The sequence below is a fragment of the Vulpes vulpes genome, chromosome 10, assembly GCF_048418805.1.
Source record: "Vulpes vulpes isolate BD-2025 chromosome 10, VulVul3, whole genome shotgun sequence".
NCBI lineage: Eukaryota > Metazoa > Chordata > Mammalia > Carnivora > Canidae > Vulpes > Vulpes vulpes.
In genome coordinates, this window is record NC_132789.1 from 48,099,547 (window position 1) to 48,117,796 (window position 18,250).

An 18,250-nucleotide genomic window follows, 5' to 3' on the forward strand; every position below is an offset into this window, starting at 1 on the left:
ACCTCTGACCATAAATTGAAACTTTTAGTAATTGGCATCTTAATATAATTTCTTCGCTTACAGAAGTATTTTCAATTGGTTATATTCAAAGCTGGATTCAAGTTTTCCCCATTTGCAAGATGCTGCCTTAGGTCTAAAAAATGATTGTTATGCTGCAGGAATAGAAAAGTCTTATAACTAACAAAAAAAAAAGTGCTCATCTTCTTCTTGGGGTCGACAGTCTCACTTTTCGCAGCCTCCACGCCCCCCCGCGTCCATCTTGGGAGGCTGGTTACCTCTGCGTTACCGAGTCTGGGGGCGCGCGCGTCAGGGGGCTTGGGCCGGGGCGTGACAGTGTGTAAGCAGGTTTGGGTCGTGGGGTTGAGTCTAAAAGCCTGTCTACGAAGTTGTATTTTGGAGAAAATGTTCATTTATGAGACGCTGTCTGTAAAACGGGTCGTTTGTGGGGCTCGATGTGTACGTAACCGCGGAAGGCTCAGAGGCCGATCCCCGCCCCGGCCACGAGGCGGCTTTTGCTTAATTCCAAACCGGAATAACCTGTTGCGGGACTTGAAGCTCCCGCAGTTGTTGGTCGGCCTCCCGCCAGCGGCGCGCAGATCCCCCAGGCAGTCGCGCGCCCGGCGCTTGACAGGAAGGCAGTCACGTGGCAGCCGCAAAGCGGCGCTTTGCGACCTCGATGACAGGCAAAATGTGCGACAGCCTCGGCGCCGGCCAACCAGGGGCGGAGGCGGCGGCCAGGGAGGAAGCGGAGGAGGCGGAGGCGGCCGAGGGGTTCGCCCGCCTGCTCGTTCGCCTGGTTTCCCCGCCCCCGCCGGTCTCGCCGCAGCTGAGGGGAGCCGGGTGCGCGCTGTCGTAACCTGCCCTCATCCTGGCCGGCGACGGGAAGACCGGACCCCCATCCCGACCAAGCTCCCTGACAGGGCGGCTGCGGCGCGGGCTCCGCGGGGCGCAGGCGGGCGGCCCGGGCGCCTGAAGGTTACCGAGTGCATGAGCGCCTAGCCTCCCGCGCTGCCCCGCCCGCCGGCCCGGCGGCCCTCCCGCCGGCTCGCCCGCCAGCCCCTCGGCGCCCGGCGGCGGCGGCGGCGGCGGCGACGGCCGCAGGAGGCGCCGTTTCCCTCCCAGGTGCGCGCTTCGCTCCCGGAGCCGCGGAACTCGGCGGCCGCCATGGCGTCCAACATGGACCGGGAGATGATCCTGGCGGATTTTCAGGTGAAGTACACGGCCTGTTCCTCTCCCACCTCCAGCCTCGTGGGCTCCCGGTGCCAGAAGGGTAGTCTCTCCTCAGGGGTTGTCAGAGCGTGGCGGTGGTGTGTGGTTTGGGCGTTTTTATTCGGTACGTGGCGTGTGTGTGTGTGTGTGTGTGTGTGTGTGTGTGTAGCCATCGGGAGCGTGCGGCTCATCTGCTGGGTGGGGTGTGTGTACAGTGTGTCATGAACGGATTTGCAGGACCAGGGGGCGTTAGGATACTTGGTTTGCTGTATGTGTGTGGGCTGTGTAGTGTTCCCTGTATTATGTGAAGAAGAGGTGGAATTTGGGGGTGTTAAGTGTGAGGCTTGTAAGTGTGGGGTTCTGGGGGTCGGAGTTTTGGGTTGCTCCCTGAGGAGAGCGCTGTGCGGAGAGTGTGTTGTGGGTGTGGCGTATTGTATTAAGAGGTGAGTAAAAAGGAACGAGGGGGAGGCGGTGGTGGAGGTAGGGGCTTTTTCAAGGAGGAGTGAACATTGTAGACTTTGCCTATTGGAATCTTTGGAGGATATGAAGATAAAGAGGAGGCCAATACGCTGTATGTACCAAAGTATCCTTGCGGTGAATTCATAGCTTAATAAATTACATATTTGCGGATTCCCTTTCCCTACAGATGTGAATTGCTTGGTTGGTGTCCCAACCGCAGGAATAATTTGAAGGATAAGCCAAGGTTATTCTTTTATTTAGCCCAAATGTAGTTACACTAATATATGAGCATCTTAAGAAGGCTCGTTGAAGATGGAGGTGGACCCCGTCATGAAAGACTTGAAGTTAGAACTAATATCCCATGAACTCCATCTTTGCCTTCTGATGTTTGATGAGGAAAATGTAGTGAGATATTTTTAACCATTCATTTTGGCGTTAACTTAGAAGCTACTGTTATGTATAGGCAGACTTTTCTCTAACACGGTCATTACTGCACATGGTCTAACACTAGCATAGTACGGGATAGTTTTTCTTTTTCTTTTTTCTTTTTTTTTTTTTTTTTTACGGGATAGTTTTTCTTATTGAGATTTTGTTGGGCTGCTCTTCTTCTTTCTCTTATTTTCCTTATTTTGTGACTTACTATTATGGTGGTCATTTCTGGAGTTTTCTCTTTATTTTACTCAGGAGTGATATCTGATGTGTTGGGAATATTGTTATATCTGCGTTTGATTATACCATAACTTCCAAACTCAGACAGAGGTGTTCTGAAGATAAAAGTTGACCACAAGATTTTGGCGTTTTCTAAGATTGCTCTGAGATTTTATTTTGCTTAAGTCTTTTATTCCCTTTTTCCTTTTTTTCAGTCTCTAGTCTTTTAGCTAATATGGAATGTGGTCGTATGAAAAAAGCACTATCTTTCTAGGAGTATTTTATCCTGTTACAAAATTGCTTTATAGAAAGGGCTTTAGACAACAATAAGTGTAGTTTATCTCACTAAAAGCTTTAAGGTAATTATAACTTTATTTTGATTTCACCAGTTTTTTTAATGTCCTGTAACAAGTTGTAGCTACTTGTTTTCTTATTATTTGTGATAATATGCTTACTGTGAACTTCTATATTGGCCAAGGACAGGAAATTTAGGATTCTTGTACTCAGAGACAAAGTAAGATTTTCTGACAAGCATTTGGGATATTATTTTGATCACATTAATACATTCTGTTTTTCTGTTCACACCAATGGCACTGATGTGAACAGTTGTTTACAAAACAAGGAAAAGCTATGGCATTCTCAATGTTTGCCAAATGGTGAAAGTTTATTTCATATTGTCAAATAGGTAAGAACACTAATAGAAAGTTATTTACAAACTATGCACATATATATGTATATATATAAAATATTTTATTTATTTATTCATGAGAGAATCAGAGAGTCAGAGACATAGGCAGAGGGAGAAGCAGGCTCCATGTAGAAAACCTGATGTGGGACTTGATCCCGGGACTCCAGGATCACGCCCTGGGCCAAAGCTACCTTTGGTAGACCCTCAGCCGCTGAGCCACCCAGGCGTCCCTAAACTATGCACATATTAAGTGCATTAGCCTTTTGTGTTTTTAGGAACCTTGTGTTCCTCTCAAATGATGATTCCAGATCAGTTTGCTTAGTGGACTTATTTTAGAATCAATTATTCTTCCTACTTTTAAGATTATGTAAACTTTTTGTAGGATTAATTTTTTAAGAATTAGTATTTATCCAGTTATCAGAAACTAGATAATTTTAAAGATTGCAGTTCAAGTTTTTTTCAATATTTATTTATTTATTTATTTATTTATTTATTTATTTATTTATGATAGGCAGAGAGAGAGAGAGAGAGAGAGAGAGAGGCAGAGACACAGGAGGTGGGAGAAGCAGGCTCCATGCCGGGAGCCCGATGTGGGACTCGATCCCGGGACTCCAGGATTGGGCCCTGGGCCAAAAGTAGGCTAAACTGCTGAGCCACCCAGGGATCCCTACAGTTCAAGTTTTATATTGTGGATACTTGGATGATACTGCTTTCTTCTGTAACTGTGCAAATCAGTTTCTCTCCAAAAGTGAACACATGACTGTGAAATTAATAATAATTTCGAGAATTCAGTGCCACCTTTTTTGAAAGGGATATGATTTTTTAAAAAGTTATTTAAATTCCAATTAGTTAACATACAGTATCATATTAGTTTCAGGTGTATAATGTAGTGATTCAATACTTCATGCAATACCTGGTGCTCATCACAAGTGTACTCCTAAATCCGCATCACCCATTTAACCCATCCTCTCACCTACTTCCCCCTGACAGTCATCAGTCCATTCTCTATAGTTCAGTGTCTGCTTGTTGGCTGTCCCTCTTTCGTTCCTTTATTGAGAAAGGGACATTATTTTTAAATATCAGATTTTATTTATTTATTTTTTTTAAAGATTTTTTATTTTTATTTTTATTTTTTTTAATTTATTTATGATAGTCACAGAGAGAGAGAGAGAGGCAGAGACACAGGCAGAGGGAGAGCAGGCTCCATGCACCGGGAGCCTGACGTGGGATTCGATCCCGGGTCTCCAGGATCGCGCCCTGGGCCAAAGGCAGGCGCCAAACCGCTGCGCCACCCAGGGATCCCTAAATATCAGATTTTAAAAATAAGTTTCAGATTTTGATTGTTGCTAGATAATAGGTTCTTATAAATACAGTCCCTAAATACGGACAAACTTTTTTTTTTTTTTTTTTTAAGATTTATTTAAGAGAGAGAGTGTGAGTGCGAATGCATGTGGGGAGGGGAGAGGCAGGGGGAGAGAGAGAGAGAAGCAGATTCCTCACTGAACACGGAGCTGAGCTGGAGCTGGGGCTTGATCTCACCACCCTGTTACCATGACCTGAGCAGGAATCAAAAGCCCCATACTCAACCAACTGAGTGATCCAGGAGCCCCAGAAAAACTTTTGAGAAAGATTTTTGTATTTCAACTCAATGAAGAAAGGACTTCTGTTGAAACTGATCAGTGAAGGAGTAGTTAACAATTGTAATTTAAAGGACAGCCCCTGTGGTTCAGTGGTTTAGTGCCACCTTCAGCCCTGGGCGTGATCCTGGAGGTCTGATATTGAGTCCCAAGTTGGGCTCCCGGCGTGGAGCCTGCTTCTCCCTCTGCCTATGCCTCTGCTCTCTCTCTATGTCTTTCATGAGTAAATAAATAAAATCTTAAAAAAAAATTACCTGGTTTCTTATAACTGTATAAGTAATGGATGGAAAATTACACCTCCATCCATGACTTAATAAGACAGGTTTGGGATTTTATACATCAGTGAACTCATTACAAAGCAAATGTATTATAGATTGTCCTCTTAGGGCACCTGGTGGCTCAGTGGTTGAGCATTGTGCCCTTGGCTCAGGTCATGATCCAGGAGTCCTAGGATCGAGTCCCGCATCAGGCTCCACACGGGGAGCTTGCTTCTCCCTCTGTCTGTGTCTCTTCTTCTCTCTGTGTGTCTCTCATGAATAAATATATAAAATCGTTAAACAGACAAACAAACAAAAAAACCCCAAATTGTCCTCTTAAAGATTTCTCCCTCAAATAATAACAGCTTTTAATTAAAAATTTTTAAAAAGATTTTATTTATTTGAGAGAGAATGAATTGAGAGAGAGAGAGTGAGCACACAAGCAGGTAGATGGAGAGGGAGAAGCAGACACCCCTGCTGAGCAGGGAGCCTGAGGTGGGGCTGGGTCCCAGGATCCCAGGATCACAACTTGAGCTGAAGGCAGATACTTAAACTGACCGAGCCACCTGGGCACCCCCAATTAAATTTTTAAAAAAATTGTGGTGAAATACTCATAGCATAAAATTTGCCATCTTAACTTTTTTTTTTTTTTTTTTTTTTGCCATTTTTAAGTGTCCAGTTCAGTGGTATCAAGTATATCCACATTGTTGTGCAATCATCACCACTCTATCTCCAGAACACTTTTTATCTTGCAAAACTGAAACTTTAACCATTAAACAATAACTTCCCATTTTCCCCTGCTCTCCAACACCTGGCAACCACCAAATTGTTTTCTATGAATGTGAATATTCTAGGTACCTCATTTAAGGGTAATCGGGCAGTATTTATCCTTTTGTGACTGGTTTGTTTTACTTAGCATGATGTCTCCCAACAGTTATCCATGTTGTAGTATGTGTCAGAATTCCGTTTCATTTTAAAAGGCTGATATACAGTATATGTATACAGTAGCCCCCAATATGTATGATTTTGCTTTCCATGGTTTCAGTTACCCTTGGTCAACTCTGGTCCAGAGGTAGATGATCTATCTTCCTGATGTATAATCAGAAGGTCAGTAGTAGCCTAATACTTCATCACAATGCCTGGGTCATTCATCTCACTTTCTCAACATGTAGGCATTTTATCATCTCACATCACCAAAGAAGGGTGAGTACAATAAAAGTTTTGAGAGACCACATTTATATAACTTTTATTGCAGTATATAGTATTGTTAAAATTACTCTATTTTATCATAGTTACTGTTAATCTCACAATAATGGATTTATAAATTAAACTTTATTATAGATACGTATGCATAGGAAAAAGCGTAGTGTACATAGGGTTTGGTACTGTCCTTGGTTTCATGCATCTCTTGGTGGTCTTGGGACATAACTTCCAGATAATGGGGGACTGCTGAACCACATTTTGTGTACCCATTCATCTGTCAATGGACAATTTTTTCCGTGTTTTGAATATTATGAGTCATTAATGCCGTTATGAACATGGATGTACAATTATTTGAATCCCTGCTTTTAATTCTTTTAGGTATATATCCAGAAGTTGATTTACTGGATCATATAGGTTTTTTTTTTCTTTTTAAAATTTTATTTATTTATTCATGAGAGACACACAGAGGGAGGCAGAGACATAGGCAGAGGGAGAAACAGGCTCCTCACAGGGAACCTGATGTGGGACTCGGTCCCGGACCCTGGGATCATACCCTGAGTCAAAGGTAGACATCCAACTGCTGAGCCACCCAGGCGTCCCAATCATATGGTATTCTTTGTGGAACTTCCAGCCATACTGTTACCCATAGTGGCTCACCACCAAAAGTTTGAATGAAGAGAATGACAGCATCATGTTTATTTAAAAAAAAAATTAACGGTTTATTTATTTACTTCTTTATTAATGAAAGACACACACACAAACACACACACAGAGAGAGAGAGAGAGAGAGAGAGAGAGAGAGGTAGAGACAGAAGCAGAGGGAGAAGCAGGCAGGAAGCCTGATGGAGGACTCCATCCCGCCACCACAGGATCATGCCCTGAACTGAAGGCAGACGCTCAACCGCTGAGCCACCCAGGTGCCCTTGACAGCATCATGTTTAATGAATTATTTGTAAATTCACCTCTGGGCACATGAGTTTATAATTTGGAATAGTTTAACAAAAATCAGTTTTAGGGACGCCTGGGTGGCTCAGCAGTTTAGTGCCTGCCTTCGGCTCAGGACGTGATGCTGGAGTGCTGGGATCAAGCCCCACATTGGACTCTCTACATGGAGCCCACTTCTCCCTCTGCCTCTCTCTATCTCTGTGTCTCTCATGAGTAGATAAATAAAATCTTAAAAAAAAAAATCAGTTTTAAATGTAAATAGTGTTAGCATCGTATGTTACTGGTAAAGGAATGAATAGAGTAGTACACCTACAGTTCTGGCTGGTCAGAGCCAGGAGGGGGTGTAAAGGAATTTCCTGAGTTTAAAAAACAGGCAGGCATTGATGAATCAGGACAGTTTCTTTCTTTCTTTTGTTTTTTTCGTCCTTAATGTCTTTTTTATAACAAAGAGATGCATTCAGGTGAGCGTTCCAAATCTTGTCCTTTTTGTAATTGTAGAATTCTTTGCCCCCCCTTTTTTTTTTTTTAAGGTTGAGGTGTAGAGCAAAAGTCATTTGATGAAACAAACTTTTAAGGTATATTTGGTTTGCTTAAGATGTGAAAATAGCTATCCAAATGGAGTTGTAGCTGCTATCAAATGATTTCAGTTATAGTAGTTATTTTGGATACATATGAACAGAAAGTGAATATTGCCCTTAACCTTTTTTTCCCCCTTAACCTTGTAATCAATGAATGCTAATTTCTTTTTCCTTTAAGATACATTTTTTTTTAAATTTTAAAGATTTTATTCATTCATTCATGAGACAGAGACAGAGAGAGAGAGAGAGAGAGAGAGAGAGGCAGAGACACAGGCAGAGGGAGAAGCAGGCTCCATGCAGGGAGCCTGACGTGGGACTCCATCCCAGGTCTCCAGGATCACGCCCTGGGCCAAAGGTGGTGCTAAACTGCTGAGCCACCTGGGCTGCCCCGATACATTTTTATAATACATTTTTTCTTTGGGAACAAAAAAGGGTGCTATAGCTGTTTAGGTTAGCTCACATGTTGGTGTCATATCTTTTTCTATTTACATTTCTCTGTTATTGCAGTTATTGTATAATATAGAAATATAATAGCTTTACTCAAATCAAGGGAAAAAAGGCACAACTTTCACAGGTAGTAATATATATATATATATACACACACACACACACACACACACATTTTAAGCAACAAAACCTTATCTGCCTTCCTAAAATAATATTTTTTCTCAACCTAGTTCTAGTGGTCACAGAGTGAGTCTCCTCTAATTTGGCTTTGATTTTGATGTTACTTTCAGTTATGTTTCCTGGATGACACAGTTGTGCCTTTGTTTTCTTCTTCTGGTCTTTCAAGCTAATAATACCTTTACTGCCTAAATTGCTTTATGCATTTTCATATATTGGATTATCAGTATGGGACTTTTAAGTTTTCTTTTGCCTATCACCTTCTCTTGGAAGCATGGACTCTTCCATGACACTACCAGTAAGTCACTTGAAAGTAGTTTCTGCTCCTTCATAACATTTCTTCCTTTTTTTTTTTTTAAGATTTTATTTATTTACTCTTAAGAGACACAGAGGCAGAGGTAGAAGCAGGTTCCACGCAGGGAGCCTGACGCGGGACTCAATCCCTGGTCTCCAGAATCACGCCCTGGGCCAAAGGCGGTGCCAAACCACTGAGCCACCTGGGCTACCCACATTTCTTCCTTCTAATTGAAGTTGTGAATCTTTTTCTTTTTTAGTTTGACATGAAGAGGTATCTTCTACAAAAGATGCCAGGCTGTACAAGTAGAAATGATATTGATCCACATGGCTAGGTGTCCTTTTTGGTGTGTCATGGCTTAGGGACCAAACTAAATATCCATGGAACATCGTATTTATTTCCTGGGAGGTTATCTTAAGTCAGAGATTGAGTACTGTGGCAGAAAATAGTCTTGTCTTTGTCCTTTCTTTCCTTTCTCCACTTTCATTAGAGGGATGAGGCATTTTGTGTACTGTTTGGATTGTTAGTCATTGGGAAAATAAGGTTTTGGTATGTAGAATAAAGTTTAGTATGGAGTGATTGAGAGCATGGACTTTTAGGTCAGATTGCTTGGATTTAAACCACAGCACTGCCACTCACACATCTTGTGATCTTTGACTACTCATTTCATACCTCTGCCTCAGTTTCCTGATATGAAAAATGAGTTAATGCGTATAAAGTGATTAGAACAGTTGTCTGAGGGCAGCCTGGGTGGCTCAGTGGTTTAGTGCTGCCTTCGGCCCAGGGTGTGATCCTGGAGACCCGGGATAAAGTCCCACGTCGGGCTCCCTGCATGGGGCCTGCTTCTCCCTCTGCCTGTGTCTCTGCCTCTCTCTCTCTCTCTCTCTCTGTCTCTCTCATGAACAAATAAAATCTTAAAAAAACATAGAACAGTTGTCTGAGATACAGTTCAATAAACTTTAGTTATTTTCATTTTATTAAAATATTTATGTATGTATGTATGTATGTATGTATGTATGTCAGAGTGAGAGAGCACAAGTAGGGGGAGTGACAGAGGAAGTGGCAGAGAGAGGCAGGTCCCTGGGATCATGACCAGATGCTTAACCAACTGAGCCCTAGTTATTCTCATTTTTGATAATTTTAATGTATACTTGTTCTGCAGGGGACTTCAGAAATCATCTGTTTCCAGCTTCTCAGTTTTCCTTTTGTGGAAGTTGAGACCAGAAAAAGGAAGTGACTTGTCCAAGTTTCTGGGTTGGTTTGAAACAAAGATTATATCTAGGTACATATATGAGTGTTTATTTTCTAGCTTAATGTGTCAGATGGCTTGTATTTCTAGAGGAAAACAAGACTCACCATTCAGAAATTTCCCCAAATGATAAAATTTATATACAAAATGAATTAACAGTACCTGGCATATAGCAGACATGCCAGAAGGGAGAGTGGGCCTGGCACTTTGTTTCTAGACTAGCATTCATTCCAGTCTAGTGCTGTGCTTCTAAGTTTACAGATGGTCAGAAGCCAGGGAATGAAGAGCGTGGTTGGGTTGATGCCTGTTGTTTGCCAGACTAGGTTTATAGACTCTGTAGATAAGGGGTCAGGAAACTATAGTCTGTAAGCTGGCTACCTGTTTTTATACATGAGGATTTATGGGAATATAGTGATAGCTATTCATTTTCATTTATCTATTGTCTGTGGCGGCTTTTTTGCTACACTGACAGAGATGAGTAGTTGAGACAGAGACTTTATGTTGCACAGGCCTAAAATACTTCCTGTCTGGGCCTTTACCATAAAGTTATTTCAGAAACACCCCCCCACCCCCCACCAAACAAATACTTTTCTTTCCAGGTTTCAGTAATTACAAAGTGCTAGAGCATTTGAATGCTTCACAAGTAATGTTACATGGTTGTACACCTCCATAGGAGGCAGTTGTTAAAATATTTCCCTTAGGCAGACTAGAGCTCTAGTTTTTTGCTTTTTTTTTTTGTTTTGGTTTGGTTCTGGTTCTCCGAGCAAGTCTTTTATCCTTTCTGGTTTGAGTTATTTAGTCTGAAATGGAGATTTGTCTAGAGTCATATATACCTGAAAACAGGGCAGGACTAGATCAGGTATTCATATAGAATCTGGACAATCACATGGCAGCAGTAGGGGGTTGAGGACATTCAGTTATAATTTAGGTAATACATCTGGATCAGGAATTAGCAAACTATATCCTGAGGGCCAAATTACCACCTGGTTTTGTCAGTGAAGTCTTATTAGAAGACAGTCGTGCATACTTATTTACATGTTGTCTCTGGCCACTTTTGCCCTCAATAGCAAAGTTGAGTAGTTAGTTGATTGCATGGCCTGCAAAGCCTAAAATATTAACCTGCCCCTTACAGGAAAGCTTGCTGATTCTTGGTCTAGATTAGTGGTGGTCAACTGTAGGTAGTATCTGTTCCCCAGGGGACATTAGGCAATGTCTAGAGACATTTTTGGCTGTCACAACTGGGAGAGTGCTACTGGCATTTAGTGGGTAGATGCCAGGAATGCTGCTAAACATTCTGCACAAGACATCCCTTCACAATGAAGAATTATCCATCGTAAGATGTCCAGTAGTGCTGAAAAACCCTGATCTGAGTTACTGGTTCTCAAGCTTTAATTTGTTTGTTTTTGAAAGATTTTATTTATTAGACAGAGAGAGAGAGAGAGAGAGAGCATAAGCAGTGAGAGTGGGAAAGGGGGAGTCAGGTTCCCCACTGAGCAGGGAGCCCGATGCAGGGCTTGATCCCAGGACCCCAGGATCATGACCTGAGCCGAAGGCAGACACTTAACCACGTAAGCTGACCCTCAAACTTTAATCTGTTAATAACCTGGAAGGCTTGTTAAACCATAGATTGCTGGACCCCACCCCAAGTTTGTTTGTTTTTTTTTTATCCCAAGTTTCTGATTGAATGTATTCTATAGGTGGGGTCTGAAACTTTGCATTGCTCTGGAACTCCAGGATTATGTTGCTGCTGATCCAAGATCTGCAAATGGGAACAACTGATCTAGATGACTTTAGAAGTTAAATCCATTTCTATGATTTTTAAAAATTTTGTGATCTGTTTCATTTTTATAACTTAGGAACGTTGCGTATTTTATTTTATTTTATTTTATTTTATTTTATTTTATTTTATTTTATTTTATTTTATTTTATTTTATTTTTTTAGACTTTTAAAGAATTTATTTATTAGAGACACAGAGAGAGAGAGAGAGAGAGGAGAGAGACAGGCAGAGGGAGAAGAAGGCTCCATGCAGAGAGCCCGACATGGGACTCGATCCCAGGTCTCCAGGATCACGCCCTGGGCTGAAGGTGGCACTAAACCTCTAAGCCACTGGGGCTGCCCATTATTTTATTATATGCCCTATGCCCAATGGGGGGCTCAAACTCATAACCCCGAGATCAAGAGTTGCATGCTATCCCACCTGAGCCAGCCAGGTGACCCCAGGCTCTGTGTCTTTATACCCTTATTTTTTGTGCCCTTTAGAAAACTTCCATTTATCTTTTAAAACCTATTAGTTGTCTTTTGCTTATAAGATCAGTGCCATGTGCCCAGTTTTTAGGGTTAATCATTTTGTCTTATGTTTCTTGTGTATGTTTCTCTTCTTTGAGTCTTTTTTACATTTTTAAAATTATTTATTTATTTCTAGAGAGAGAGAGCACCCATGAGTGGGAGGGGCAGAGGGAGAGGGAAAGAGAATCTCAAGTGGACTCCATGCTGAGCACAGAGCCTGGTGCAGGGCTCCATCCCAGGACCCTAAGATCACGACCTGAGCCAAAACCAAGAATCAGATGCTCAACTGACTACACCATCCAGGCACTCCTCTTCTTTTGAGTCATATGCCAGTTCGTTAGTAATCACTTTACATGTTTCTTTCCCCTAATGTCAGCTCCTTGAGTGAACAACTGCCTGGGTCTTAACCATCCTTTCCTGCAATATCTATAAGAGGTGCTCAGTGGGGACACCTGGGTGGCTCAATGGTTGAGCATCTGCCTTTGGCTGAGGGTGTGAAGAGTCCAGGATTGAGTCCCTCATTGGGAGCCCTGTGAGGAGCCTGCTTCGTGTCTGCCTTTCTCTGAATCTCTCATGAATAAATAAATAAAATCTTTTTTTTTTTAAAAGGTGCTCATTGAATATATTTTTGGAAGAATATTATGAATATTAGCTGTTATGGTACAAATAACAGCTACAAAGAGTAGAATTGTAGGTTTACATGTACAGTTGACCCTTGAATAATATAAGGATTTGGGGCACCAATCTGTACGTTTGAAAGTCTACACATGATTTGGACTTCCCTCACATTTAATCGGTAATGGCCTGTTGTTGACTGGAAGCCTTACTGGTAACATAGTCAATTAACACATATTTTGTATGTTATATATATATATATATATATATATATATATATATATATATATATATATATATTGTTTTTTTACAATAAAGCAAGCTAGAGAAGATTTTATTAAGAAAATAGAAAATACATATACAGTACTGTATTGAAAAAAATTTGGTATATGGATACACACACTTAAAATGTGTGGTTTTCAAGGATCAGGTGTATTTTTAAACATCTACTGTTGACATGATTTTGAATAATAAAATCTGTTAATGAGAGAATAAAAATTGGGCTGTTCTGTTGAATTGAATATTACTTTAAAATGACCCATTTGTAGAGAAGTACATAACACCTCCCTTCTTGTTGAGCTTTTATAGAGGGCTCAGTAAGGTGATGTGGCAACATATAGGGCTTGAGGTCAATAACTTAGGGAAATTTGAATGTTGTTACTGAATTGCTCTGCATCAACACTTCTCTTGATTTTGGTTTCACTTTCAAACTTTTTTAAGGCAGAAATTTCAAATAAAAATTGTTTACCATATTAAATCATTAGTCATTGGCCTTAAGGTGATTTTGAGAAAATTTTAAGAAGCAGCTTGGGAACATTAACAGTATTGTTGGACCTATCTTTATTCTTATTTGTGGTTATAGAAGAATAAGTGAGGTAGAAAGGATGGGATGTCAAGTTGTAAGAAAAGAGAAATGTTGCAGGTTATGTGTACCTTAATGGCGGGTGGAGTTAGGTTCCAGCCACCTGTTTTTTCCTTTCCATTTTACCTTGATTTCTTGGACTTTTTTTTTTTTTTTTTTAAAGATCTTATTTATTTATTCATGAGAGACACACAGAGAGAGACAGAGACACAGGCAGAGGGAGAAGCAGGCTCCATGCAGGGAGCCCGACGTGGGACTTTATCCCGGGTCTCCAGGATCACACCCTGGGCCGAAGGCAGCACTAAACCACTGAGCCAGCTGGGCTGCCCTGGTTTTTAATTTCTTTTTTTTTCTTTTTTTTATGTCTCTGCTTCTCTCTCTCTGTGTGACTATCATAAATAAAAATTAAAAAAAAAAAAGCAGAATTAGAGGGGCGTCCATGGAATTGATACTGAACACCTCCACCAAATTGTTAAGTGACTTTCTACTTTATTGCCTTTTAATGAGGAAGAATTAGGGAGGTGATTACAGACTGAGTATTAGGAAGTAGGTTCAAACACAGTTGCCTGAATATTCTGGTTTTTGCTGTTAACAACCCTCAAATATCCTCTCTGGTAGACAGAATTTTTTTCACCAATGTATCAGATTCAGAGTCAGACTCCCCCTTCAATGTAACAACTAGTACTAAGATTTGTCCCGGCTGGGCAGGAAGTTCTGCCTCTTTTAGACTACACTTACAGACCTATGTACACCTACACTTGAGTGCAAAAGGAGGCAAATTTGCAACCTCTGAGTGCACAAAACAAAGAACTTTCTCTGGTTTGAGAGATGAGAGGATGGAGGTTAATGATGTCTTAGGGCTCAGTCCTTCCTTTGGAGAAACCTTTATTCCCCATTTCACTGTCTAAAGCAAAGCTACTAAAAATAAATAAATAAAATAAATAAATAAATAAATAAATAAATAAATAAATAAATAAATAAATAAAGCAAGCAAGCAAGCAAAGCAAAGCAAAGCAAAGCAAAGCAACGCAACGCAACTGATTCAGTGGGGTCCTCAATCCATAGAGTTTTTCCTAAACCTGGGCATGGTTCACCAGTGATTTAGCCAAGCTGAAACTGATTTGTCTGGTTGTCTTCCGGGGCTGTTCAGCCTCTGTGCCAGCTATGCAGACTGATAGTGGGTGATTGCTTTCTCAGTGCATAGAATTCAAGGCTGTTCTTATAGCTCTGGCTAGTATTCTCCTTCATAAAACTTGTGTTTCTAGTGCCCCTTGGCTTGTTGCCCATGGCCTAGCTATTCGGTCTGCCACTTGGAAACTATAGACTGGCAGATTAAAGACAGCTCTCTTTGAAGCTGTGAACTATGGAAACAAATTATAGCTGCTGATCAAACTGTCTGGATCACTCATGTAGATGCCCACAATAAGGGACTGTTCTCTAATGAAGCCCACTGGAATCAAGCTTCTGATTGAGTCTGTACTGCCCAGAGCCATCATTGTTGTCTGGATCCATCCATCATATTAGATGTGATAACACATCAGCTATCATAAAATGGGTGTAGTTTTAAAGACTGTTTATTTCTGATGCAGAGGGTAACATTGCTCTACTTGTGAATTCTGCCAAAAATTGACCTGTTACATAATGAGAGAGTCCACATTTGCTTTTAGCAAATTTAATACATTGGAACTTTGGCCTTCCATTCATAAGTATCAGTGCTGCCTCACTGCTGTTGATACTTTTTTCTGGGTATGGTGTTGCTGTTATAGTTCAATTAGCTGACTGGCCACAACATTTTGGCCTGTGAAACTAATCTTTGTTATGCTTTTGGGTTTTCTGGACCATTTGCAGTCTGACAATGGTGAACTTTTTATTTTAAAGCCACTCAGCAGTGAGCTTGATAATCAAGATGCTTGAGGGATCTTTCATGCTCCTTAGCATCCACAGACATCAGGTATGTGGATAAATGTTGAACATGGAAGCATCTTTTTCCTTACTAAGTCAGGCCACTGAATGCAGCTATGACCAGAAAGGGATCATCTCATCTTGGTCACTTACTTCATGACCCAATAATCGGGATGGAAGGGTTGGGAGGATGTATATATATACACGTATATACGTATATACGTATATATATGTATATGTATATATATATAAAACGAATTCAGATTTTTTTTAATGTAAGATTTTTTGTTGTTGTTTATTTAAGAGCAAGAAGGAAGAAGAGAGAGAGAGAGAGAGAGAGCAGGGGTGGAGGGTCAGAGGGAGAGAGAATCCTAAGCATATTCCGTGTAGAGAGCAGAGCCCAACACGGGGCTCAATCTCAGGACCCTGGGATCATGCCCTGAACTGAAACCAAGAGCTGAACACTTAACTGACTGTGTCACCCCAGGCATCCCTTCAAATTTAGATTCTACCCTATTTCTGGGCATGAAGCTTTTTTTTTCTACCTACAGTACAGAGCCAGCCTGTTGGTATACCTTTTATGTTGCAGTATGCCAAGAGGTAGCCTTGGGATTCAGACTTAATTCTCGTTTAGCCACCCGGATTCTCATGTTGGTTTGACATGGTCTAGATCATAAGGATAATGACCACTGGTTGAGTACCCTGTTTGCTGAGTTCCCCTACAGTGGCCCTTGTGGGCCAATGGGGACGATTAATGGGTTTCTGTAGGTTTAATAAAAATTCCCTATTTCACACTGACATTTCTAGGGGAAAGGCCTAAGTATGAATGAGTAGGAGAAGATTGGAAAAAAGCTGCAATTACTGGAATGGAACATAATTTTGTGGTAGTGGAGGGAAAGCCAACGATCTTGACACCTAGGAAGGAACACCTTAGACCTCAGAAGAAGCTTTGGGGAAGGGAGAGACATTCAGAACCACACTTGAAGCTTTCCTTAGTTTCCAGGAAAACATCCTGATGCAGCTCTTGCAAAATTGCAGACACGTAGTTGCTGGGGTCTGCCATCCTCCCATTAGTGTGCTCAGCTCTGATCACCATTTGGTTATCATTCCCTTTAATTTTACTGAGAAATCTACTGGAAACTGCAGGGGTTGCCCCATACTTTCCATGCAAAACACCTGTCATTACCTGCTCACATCTACCCACATGTCTTCCATAGCCTTTGCTCAGGGATTCTGTGGGGCGCATTACTGGTGGCCTGCACAATTAGGATAGTTTGGACCGACTGCCTTCATTCAGTTCTTTCAAAAACAAAGACTATACTTAATTATTCAAACTGAATTTGGGAACTCCAGGCCTGTCACCTGTCTGGGAGGCCATGTTCGGATATAGATTGTCTCCCAGGTTGATGTAGGTCTTCCGAGAAATATGGTCTCTTGTACCTCTTGAATATTTAACAAAGCACTACTAGTAGATCTTAGAGCCTTCGGTGGACTGTGGAGATCTCTCCAAAGTGAGACTATCCTTAATTTTTTAGGGAGGCTTCTCAGAGTCTTAACTGATTTGTTATTTATGTGCATCCTGTAGGCAGTTAACTTTATGAGGGAAGTTATTGAGTTAGAATAGATGGTTCAGAATTTGTTCCTGATTCTTTTTGCTGATATGATCAGTTACACACCTTGGTCCTAGGAAGCATTCAGATTAGTCTCAACTCATTGACCAGCATTGTTATGGATGATAAAATTGCCCTTATAGGCCGAAGCAGAGTCTGTATAATTGTTAATATATCCTGTTGTTCTGGATTAATGCTTTGGGCCAAGTGGAAAGGTTAATACAGAACTTTAGGGACAGGGACAGCTGGGTGGCCCCAGTGGTTGAGCATCTGTCTTTGCCTTAGGTTGTCATCCTGGGGTCCTGGGATCGAGTTCCACATCAGGCTCCAGAGGGAGCCTCTGCTTATGTCTCTGCCTCTCTGTCTCTCTCATGAATAAATTAAAAAGAAAAAAAAGAACTTTAGGGACGAAGACACCAGACTTTCAGAGGTAGACCCTAATGTTTCATGGGATTTTCTTCAGCTTATTCAGGGGTGGAACTCTGAGGAGCATGGTTGAATCAGATCTGAAGGTTGGCTTCATCCTGCTGCTTGTTGTTAACTGTTTTAATTAAATGCTGTATGAAACAAATTGAATGGGTTTAGTCCCAGTCACTTGTCAGTCAGATTAATCAGAGTGGCCATTGGAATCTATATTCATGAGAAACTTTGTCAGCAGCCAAGATGGTTTAGAAGTGAGAGACAATTCTCTTTGTCTAATATCATCACATTTTATGAATAGAGACAGCAATTGTTACAGTCTATCTTTTCAAGGGTGTTGTATTGTGACCAGCCTAGATAATGTCTCCTTCCAGATCAAAGGGCAAGTTTGTTTACAATCTGGGAGATAAAGATATTTTTTCCCTCCAGAGCAAAGGGTGGGTATGCTCTCAGGATTCTTCTCCTGTAGTGCAGTCCTGTAGTGCATGAGCAGATGTCACCTGGCTCACTATGTATCACCTTGTGGCTAATCAGATTTGTGAACCCATGCAAGAAACTGCTGATACTCTGGCTACTGCTATTGTTGTGAGTAATAAAGTACATTATTATTATTATTATTATTATTATTAATTATTATTATTTTAAGATTTTATTTATCTACTCATGAGAGACAGACAGAGAGGCAGAGGCACAGGCAGAGGGAGAAGTAGGCTCCATGCAGGGAGCCTGATGCAGGACTCGATCCTGGGATTCCCAAGATCA

General features: G+C 41.3%; 1 protein-coding gene across 4 annotated transcripts in view; it reads left to right on the top strand.

The window, feature by feature from the left end:
- FAF1 (Fas associated factor 1) overlaps positions 1 to 18,250 on the top strand; it is a 461,294-nt gene that overhangs the window by 1,642 nt on the left and 441,402 nt on the right. For 2 of the 4 annotated variants that reach the window (XM_025991862.2, XM_025991861.2), the window contains exon 1: positions 710 to 1,209. The exons of 1 other annotated variant lie outside the window; for it this stretch is intronic. Coding sequence is in view for 1 of the 3 variants with exons in the window: in XM_025991861.2 (XP_025847646.2) it covers positions 1,165 to 1,209 (45 nt within the window). In the remaining 2 variants the exon portion in view is untranslated. Of the gene's footprint in view, positions 1 to 709; positions 1,210 to 18,250 lie in introns of those variants that run through there. One more of the 4 variants, XM_072724023.1, reaches the window with a different exon arrangement.